Genomic DNA, 10,297 nt, shown 5'->3' on the forward strand with positions numbered 1-10,297 from the left:
TTACAAATATCTGTATGGAGAAACGCGATACTCATCTCGCATAATATACCCGGGCTGCTCTAAGAAGGCTCAACTGCTGTATTCAATAAGATGATAATAGGGTAGCATTCTGTTGATGCCAGATTCAGATTGATACGGCTTGAAATAACCGAGGATCAGTACAAACTTTTATCAATTGAAGTCTTTTTTTATGGGGCTTTTTTGAAGTCTAAGGATTCAGAAATTTCAAAATCCACTCTCCTACATCTTCAAGATTTTCAACTCATCCTCACGATTCCAAACTTCCTTAAATGGTGAAACTACTTACCTCCTAGATGAACGAATTGTACTACGCATCAATGATTATTCAAGGACTGTGATAAAGAAATGAAGATGATGGGGATGGGAGCACTTATCCATTCATTCATTGATAATTTGAAACCTATGATTTTTGTCTTCTACAACCTACATCACGTGTAGACACAGTGTTTGTAAACACCAACCGCGGGGGATGATGCAGGGTGACGTAGGGGAGGGGGAGGGTTGTGTCGGCACATGCGCAGTGGCTTCCGAGGAGAGTGACTGGCAAACAATAATTATTGTGGTGGAAATGGTTCAGTAGTCAGCGCGCGCTTCGAGCTGATCTAATGCACGGTGCTCGTTGGAGACCGTCGCGACGCATGTCGTCATCAGCTGTCATCAGGCATCATCATCATCGTCATTTTTCGTCAGTAGTGGCGGTGCTGCCTTTGGCCTTCATCTAGTGTGAATGTGGCGCCTAGTGGCGAATCATTTTTTGTTGTTGTTGTTAAGTCACCGCAAGTGCCAAGTGCGGTGCTACCGGCCGATTATAGTACTTAATTGTAGTTGAACCCCCCGCACTAACAACCCCCCCCCCATACACCATCATGCCTGTGCGACGTGGCCACGTGGCGCCTCGGAACACCATCATCGAAACAATCATCAGAAAATTCGACACTCACAGTAAGTACTGTACTAGTAGAGGATACTTTTAAAACTTCATTTGGGAGTGACGTAGGATTACAAATTGAATGTGAAGTTCATGAGCGTCTTTGTATAGAACTGATATGAATACAGGATTATCTTCTCTTGGTTTCAGTGGAGAGTACTTGAAAAAACTGCATGTAGGGTTGACGTGAACGCAATTCAAATGTGAAGTTCTAGAGTTTACTTGTAGAAGTGTTATGAGTGCGGATTTATATTTTTCTGTTACTTCATTCAGTAGAGACTAATTCATTCAGGATTAACATGGATGCAAATCAAATGTGAAATTGGTGAGCGTTCTTGTTGGAGAGTTATTATAGATGCTGAACTATATATTTTTTCATCCACAATACACCAGTCTGGATATTTAAAATGAGAAATCAAGACAAAATAATACTCATGATCGCCCGATATTAATGTTCCATCATGGATGTTTGTCATAGAACAATCTCATATCAATGGAAACAATAAAATGAAGTCTTTCATCCTTTTCTGGTACTTTATCCGAAATAGGTTTCTTCATGAACTTCTTATGGAGTAACGTATAGAAGTGCAAATGGAATATGAAGTTCATGGATGTCCTTGTGGAAATGATTGCAAAATTATCTTTCATACGCACTTCATTCGGTATAGGTAACTTCAACAACCTCTTGTTATTCTGACGTTGATTCAAATGAAATAATTTGAAGTTCTTGAGAGTCCTTGTAGTCGTAGAAGTGATATGATGCAGAATTATCATTTTTCCATCAGGCTACATCAGTCTGGATGTTCCAAATGAAAAAGGAAGTCAATGCTGTTACTAAATATCCGTGATCGCCCAGTCATATCATTTTTCCAGTATGGATGTTTTCCTGTGAAAAATCACGCCAATGCAAACAAGAAAACTAATGAAGTCCATGATCTGATTTAGAAATTAAATAATGTGAAATGTGAGTTTATATTGCATGATCATCTTTGGGGAACTAGAAAGTCGAGAAGCAGGCTAAGAATGACTGGTCCATTTGTATTATGTTTAGAAAAGAACCAATGCATTAGCCTAATATTATCATGGAGAGCTGAAGACTATGCAAATGAAAAATAATTGATGTTTTTTGAAAAACGTCGAAAATATTGAAAATTAGCATTATTGAAGAGAATGTAGCCCACGTGAATTAAAAAGACGACCCAAGGTCCCAGGAGAAGTGATATCAACAGAAAAAACAATCTTTGATTATCACTACAGTACTTAACAGTATTTTCAAGAAGCGAGCAGAACGAGTGTGTCGCGTTCGCGTTATAGTTCTCAGTTTCGATCGATGCCACAAATCAGTTGTTGTTAATTATAATAAAACATTTTGAATGTCATCCTGGTGAGCAAAATAGAGACTAACCGTACTGTCCACTCCCCTGCTTCACAATACATCATAGAAAAGTGAATATAATATACTGTATTTTTTATATAATAAGACAACTCAGGTTTTGGTCAAAAAACGTTGAACATGACACATCATACGTGGAACTACAATCACATGTATATTGATATATTGGATCTATTGCTTATATTGCTAGTCTAATCCAGGAGTAGGCCACTCACCGGTATAAAACTTCATAACTGATCGGGTTCACAAGAAGTTAGATGATTCCACTCCTCCAATCATGAAATTTAAAATGTAATCTGCAATTGCCTACGGTACTGAAAATGCAATCAATTCACAAAGATGGAGTTTCGATCTCCATATTCACTTTCCCCGATAGGGCACGATGTGCAGTGATTTGTTTTAGTTTTGTAAAAGTTAGTTGAATGCAAACTCAAATTATACTCTGATTGAAACAAGCTGGAACTTTTTGAATGAAAAAGCTCACTTGAGAGCTTACTCATGTAAAGTTAATTTCGGAATAGAGCTAGGGGTTCAATTTTTAATCTGTCCATAAAGTTTACTTCAAAATAAACTTTCCACTTTCAGTGAGTATTCGAGATCCCACTAGCTCAGTTTTCATTGTTCATCAATATTGACAATAATATATTTTCCGTTATATTTTGCATATGAAATTAGTGCCGGTTATTGTTCAATGACTTTGTCGGATAGATGAAGTAATGATCAAGTATGTCCTATTGAGAAAATATGCAGGGAGGAGTGCAACAACAAACTACTTGTCAATAATGATAAAAAAGTAGCTCATTGCAAAACTGCATCACATTTCCACAAATGTGCAATTCAGTCATTACGTTTATTATTATTCCGGTGGCGGTAGTCATAGATATATAGAGTTTGGTACACAGTAGAAGTATACTGTATGCAGAGTTTCAAGGTAAATCTGTATTCAAACTAAAAGTGAGGTTTACATTCATTGACTCATCTTATAGCAGCACACGCATTTCATATTTATTGTAGGATGAATTGATGAATTAATAATATGATCAGATATATTTAACATGATTAAGTTTCTTATTCAATGAGATACATTTAAAATATCATTTCAACCTTCAAAATTCCAAATCTTCAAATCATTATTCCTGGACTAAAAATGAAGTGACGAAGCAGTGTGGTATATCATAACCTCAACCTTTAGACAACATTAACTTTCTATCAAAATTTTTGAAGAGAAATAATACAGGCTCAGCCTAGTTTCTCCTTCAATGTCATAATTATATTATGATTGTAGTATTTTATACAATAAATGAATGAATGAATGAATGATTGGGTGGGGATGAACTCATGAATGGAAAGAGAGATACAGTATATCTTATGAATTGAATTTTTCTATGATCTAGAATTACTTTGAAAGTCATTAAAGTATTTCATTTCTAGGTTACAGTTTTCCAGAGTGATAAGTATTCTCATTATTCAGTAAAGTAACTTTATTCCGAGAACTGGGTCTATTTTCATAGAAAAGTATGTTGTGGATCGTAGATAAATGAATTGATGACAGAAACTTCATATCAAGCAATCGTTTACGGGAAACCAATTTGCAAGAAATAAATCGCTCTTTCATTGTGTGAATACATCAATTTGCGATACAATAATACATTAAAAGCACAGCAACTATACTAAAAGTAAAGATCAACTATGAGAACTTTCATTGATTGTTGTTCTGTTGATTGATTAGTTTATTGACTTGTTCTAACAAATTTCAACGTATATTTGTTGTATTCTTTCCTTGTGCCAAATGTCACTCAACAAAACAAAACTATAAATAGGCCTACTTGATAGAGATTCACACTGTTCATACATTATTGATTCCAACGTCAGCTTAGGCACTAGGAGAGTTTACACTGTCTGTGAAGGTAATGAAAGTGAACATTCAGGAGAAAAAGAATTTTTCATCAAATGAAAATCAATGAAAATTAACGTTTCCCAAGATGTTTCGTTATTATCATGCTAATAGTTTCTGGATGGAATTATCAGAGGCAAAAGTGTTCCAGTATTTTTTTTTTGTTGAAGGCAAGATTCTAGCGCTAACAAAGTGATCCTAGCTTTGTACTTTCTTTTCTGGTTTGGCATCTGCATTGATATTGAGCTGCCGTGAGGGCTGCCATTTCGTACAATTGGGCTGGTAACCTGATACTCACAATATTAGGCCATCTCTAACCGTTTCGTATCACGATGCTGAACTCCAAATAAAAACGAGAATAGGCCACTGTGTTATCAGTGGTGCCATCTTGCTGACTATTCTCACTCTCAAGCTACAAAATTGCATTATTCTGAATTTCTTCTATTCTATTTCGACATAGTAACTATTATTGTTGATCGAGTTGTGATTGTAGCAGCTAGGGTGTTCATGCAAAATACCCGTTAAAAAGCTCACTACACTCATACACATTCCTACTTTCCCTTTCGGACGTTACTTTGATAGTTGGTAATTCAATCAGAAAATTTTGTACATCGAGGTTCCAGTATTTTGAAAAATTTCACACATTCCAGGCGTACTAATATTTCTTTTCAAATATATCGTAACTGAATAATAATTTCAAACTTGATATTCTCATGGTAAGCTGGATATATAAGTGTTCACACGATTTCTATTCCATCAACTCAATCTATTTCATTTTTTTATTTGGTAATATTACAATCAAAATAAACTGTGAAGAACAAAGTCACCAATCTTCACGGCTGAATAACTAACGATGTCAGATTCCCAAAACTCCCTCACAAAATACTCCTAAATACTATTCCAAAGGTATTTAGAATATCTGGTCTCATTAAATGATTCAAAATTGTGTTCTAATATTTATATATTACATTAAATATTATTTGGTGTAATAGATATACTAGGTAATAACTTGTTTAATCATCATAAATATTTTGAAAGAAATTCTCTCATGATTCGTGAATTTTATGATAGTTTTAGAACATCAATTTCACATATACATATAGTAACGCTAACATACGATTTGTAGAATCAAATTACGACTCACAATCTAAATTCATCATTTTTTGCTGCCTCTGTCTGCTCTCGATTCGATTCCAATGGATTCTGGCACAGACTTATCGATTACATTCCATGGATTCTGTCCACTTGGATTAAATTTCTCTGGTCTAGAATAGAATATTTTCAGTCTTACATCTTCGAGACAGCTTTGTGTCAAATCTAAGTATGTAAATTGAACGATATGTAATCTTTTCTCTATTTATACTATTATATTGTATGAATATTAATCATGTGAATGTTATTATCGTTGAAATGAATGTGGAGTATGATCATTTTGAAATTATTGCCTCAGAGTTGTAAAAGCATTATTATAGAAAGAGTTATTCCGGAAAAAGTAGCGTTGAAATCTTATTGAAATAATATTGATGATAGAAAGGGAATTGAATTTATCAATATCAATAACATTGATACCCCAATTCGAATAATGTTCAATCCTGTATTTTGGAAACACAGATCTCAACCATCGTATTTGTCGTTTTCCCACTGGATAAGTTATTCTTGGTCAAATTCGTCCTTATTTTATCGTTGATAGCATCTACATCCGTTGTTCAGTTTTGCATTTCCTTAGCAAAAACTCATCAGATCCCTTTCTCAGCTTCGGAAAGGATCAAACACGTCCTTCAAGTCTTTTACTTGGGAGGAGGAAGTATTTCAGTTGCAGCCTCACTTGATTAATCTGTTTTCTGTTCTCTGAGAATTAATCAAGTGCTTCCTCTTCCTTCCCTGGCTGCTCTCGTGCTTTGCCTCACTTTTTTGTTGTTCAAATCGCTAGTGATTGGCGTGATCCATTACTCTTAAAGACTGCTAAGATATTCCAGTACTTGGATCTTGAATACATAAAAAGTTCAAAGAAATTACCCGCCAAATTTTCACTTATACAATGCAGGTAGTCAACGTTTCATTGATTTTCTGTCTCTGGAACCCAATTCATCATTGATAATTATCAGAAACTACTCAACTCCAAATGAAAGCATTACTGAATTTTGATACTTGAAGTATGAATGAAGAAGATAAAACGTGGGCTTAACTATTTAATTCATATCCAACTTGGTTCCATATTCCAATGTTGAAGTTATGAAATCCAATTTGTTTTATTTTTAGGAACATAAGTCCCTGGAATAACGACCTTCGTATCTTTTCATCAAGTTTAGACTTTGATCGTTCAGTTTCTGTCATGCTTTTTGAAATCTTCCTCAACTCTCTCGTAATATTCGCATACACTCTAAATATGCGTGTAAACTCATTCAGAGTTAATAATTCTCGTCAAACTTGTGTTACAAATCTTTAATTCCAATTTATATTCGTTTTTCATAATCTTGATTTCAATTAAAGTTATAAAATACACGTATCAGTATTTATCTAGACTTCAGGAACCATCATTAGCAATCATTGAACAATAAAACTTGGATGTCATCGTTAATGTGTTTCAGCAGTTCACATGATCCATTTCATCGATGATCAATCAATCATTTAATTGAGCTGAATATCAATGGCATTCATCGTTTCAGAAGCCAAAAGCTGGAACGCTCGTTATCCAGTGACTGATTTCCCACAGAGCTGACAGCGAATTCATGGAATCAACACGCTAAACCAAATCCTCAAATTCTCGAGTTTAATAGCATTGAGATCATGGGGGCACCACCAATTTACTACTAGAGCCTACTTACTGATCAATAAGGCCCATTAACTAAGTCTCACCACTTGTATAAGGCCGTTTCCACATTAGAAGTGGAACTATTCTGATTTTCCTGTTGTAGACTGGACTTAACTGTAAAAATTAACATGTCCAGTCTAGTAGTTCAACTCACATTGTAATAAATAGTAGAATCTTCAGAGTGATTTTGATGTGATAATATCATATTTTATATCCGAGTCAGTTAAAATTCCTCATCTAGGTTTCTGCATAATCTCTCATATCTCGAATATATGTGTATAAGGTTAACCCGTTCATCTATTTGATTGGGTTACGATGTACGTGGTTTCCGTCTATCAATGGCGGGGGAGGGGGGAGAAACGTTTAATAAGATTGAATATGATTGAAAAGTTTAGAATGAGAGAAAAGAAAAAGGATAATATTAGGAGATGGATAGATAAATTGTCCTGTTTGCACACTTTAAGATAATAAGTATTGCGAGTGGAGTTGAGGTAGCAAGAACTTTAAATACGAGTATCGCATGAAATAAAGACGTAATCTTACGATAATAAAACAAAAATCGATAGGATGTTACTCATCACTCGATTTGAAATAGAAGGCGACGAAGATTCACAAGTTATTTAAAACAGTCAAAATCAATGCGACTGTGTTTTCAATTTTGTGATGAGCTCTTGGGTCTTGTGGGAGTATGGAGCCAGTATGTGAGTTGATTGGACAAAGAAAAATTGGAGAAAGAAGTGCATGCCCAGATATTGATGATTGAATAAGGCCGCGTTGGCGGGTGGGTGGACTGGGAGGGGGGTTCTGAGGCGGCGGTGGCATTAGACAGAGATTGATTTGGTCAATTTCAAAGGTAAAGGCAGATTGCAGTTTTGTTCCAAGGTTACACCACAGGGACAACCTGACTTTGAAGCTTTCGTGCTGCAAAATCAGGATAAACCATAACTTTACATGATTAATTCTTGCTGTGTTCGGTCGATCTGACATCACAAAATAGTTATCAGAAGAGTTTTGAAACGTTCTTAACTTGAATTATTGGTCAACAGGGAAGTTGTTCTAATGGTCAATTTCCTTTACAAGGAAATAGCAAAGTAATTTCACTGAATCATGTTGATACTTAAATCCACATCTTAAAACTTCAATTCTTATATTTCACTGAGTGTTAAATTGATACTGATATACCAAATTTGAATTTGTATCGTCAAACAAGTTACTTTTGTATAGAATTTATCAGAAAATGAACGTTGTATTAACTTCAAGCATTGAAAACTTTTGAAACAACAACTCTAAATTATTAGTAATGTGATGCACAAGATTTAAACATATTCCTCGAATATTAAGCTTGCTTTAAAAATATTATTCCTAGAGCAAGGCGATTATTTGACAAAAAGACAATGCATGTTTTCTAAGTGTGATGATGAACATTTTTGAGGCTCATAAGTAATAGATTTGTAATGCATGGGATTATGAGTACTCATCGAGTTTTCTGAGTAGCTATCTTCTCATTTATTTGATTCATTTATGATAAACTTTCTCATCTCGTACCCTTCTTCATTCAGATTCGACAAGGTATTATTACATAATCAGTGTTGTTTCAACCTACGTAATAATTATTGTAATAATATCTTCTTGATATATTATTATTATTATATTATTATTATTATTATTATTATTATTATTATTATTATTATTATTATTTGTATTACCTGATATATTTGAATTTTTCCTCGTGAATTACGTGAGCTATTTTGTAATTATTGCTCATTTTTATTCTAGGTAAGTGACTGAGATCATTCATCAATGCTCAATAAGATGCAGAATATCGTGCGGTATCCATATTTTCATCGTGAATATGAGCCTCTGTAGAAAAACTGATTCATAAGGTAAATAAAATATTTTTTTCCTATTTCTACAGCGGAACATACTAATATTATAATATTCAGCAAGTTAGTGGTTGAATAAGCAATCATATTTGAGCGAGTAGGTTCGCATAGAGATATTTCTGTTTTGCGAGGAAAACTATTTTCCAATGTGTCGGCAACTGTCCTGGTTGACGGAGCAACAAATTTTTCCAGAAGCTCTTGACAGCTGTCAGATTTTCCTACGATCCTTAAACGTTGCTACAAATAAACGAGTGTCAGATAAGAAAAATGACTAACTGCCTGGTTGCCTCTTTGCCTGGTTTGAATTTTCTCCCAATTCGTACTTCATAAGCCATGAACAGTTTAAATTCATTCATCGAAATTGGAGTAATTGGCGGGATAGGTTCGATGTCAATGGAAATCTTGTAGAATTGACTTGACAACTCGACATGTTCCATATCAATGTCAATGTGAAGGTGTGTACAGTCTTATCCACCACGATCACGCGCATTTTCCTTTTCATCAGCTAAAGCTCAATATGATGCAGAATATCGTGCGGTATCCATATTTTCATCGTGAATATGAGCATCTGTAGAAAAACTGATTCATAAGGTAAATAAAAAAGTTTTTCTCCATATCTTCATTTGTACAGGAAAAATAATATGAACGATTGTAACTGAATCGTTAAGATGTAAATGTTAACCGCGAAAGTTAACGAACAATTATTGCAGTCAATGAAAAGAATCGCTAAGAAGGTGATCATCACAGGCTGGGGTGTCATCCACCACTCCCGTCATAAAAATTCCATGTGGTGCAATAAATTTTGTCATTCAAGTTTGGGCTGCGTTGCTCGTGAAACACCCATTAGGATTAGAATTCTTCAAATAATATACATTCTGTATCATAGATTCATTGAAAAACAACCTGTAGGCTGTATGCTGCAATAAAGCCTTAAAACTATCTGATAAAATGCTAATACCGTATTGGAATTTTTCCATCAAGTGGAACAAGACGTGAAAGTACTGTTAATTAATAAATATCAACCAATTCCATCAGGATATCATTACAGTTCGAGCAGTGTTGAATACTGCATCAAAGTTTTGTTTGTGATCCAAACAATTTCCAATACAGTTTCCAGTATGATTTATAGTCTGAGTCAGCAATGCTGATACTGTGAGCATTGTTGCAACTGTTCGGAAATGAACGTTTTGTCGAATTTATTGATGGTGGACTTCCTCTTCGAAAAATGTTTAAAAATGTAACTGGAACTGTCCAGTTTGGAAGGCAAATTGCTAGAGGTCGAATATCATACTTGCAAATTTTTATCCCAGTTTCGTTATTGGAATCTATTGATATGCGAACGTGACTGTGTCAGAAACTGGATGTT

The 10,297-nt window shown here is 34.7% G+C and overlaps 1 protein-coding gene across 10 annotated transcripts in view; it reads left to right on the forward strand.

Annotated features, from left to right (window-relative positions):
- Positions 1–613: 613 nt before the first annotated feature.
- Positions 614–10,297, forward strand: part of LOC111057561 (potassium voltage-gated channel subfamily H member 6) — a 288,140-nt gene continuing 278,456 nt past the window's right edge. For all 10 annotated transcript variants that reach the window (XM_039436886.1, XM_039436872.1, XM_039436881.1 and 7 more), the window contains exon 1: positions 614–963. In XM_039436886.1, the coding sequence (XP_039292820.1) occupies positions 888–963 (76 nt within the window). In that variant the 5' untranslated portion in view covers positions 614–887. The remainder of the gene's footprint in view (positions 964–10,297) is intronic.

Source organism: Nilaparvata lugens, chromosome 1 (assembly GCF_014356525.2).
Source record: "Nilaparvata lugens isolate BPH chromosome 1, ASM1435652v1, whole genome shotgun sequence".
NCBI lineage: Eukaryota > Metazoa > Arthropoda > Insecta > Hemiptera > Delphacidae > Nilaparvata > Nilaparvata lugens.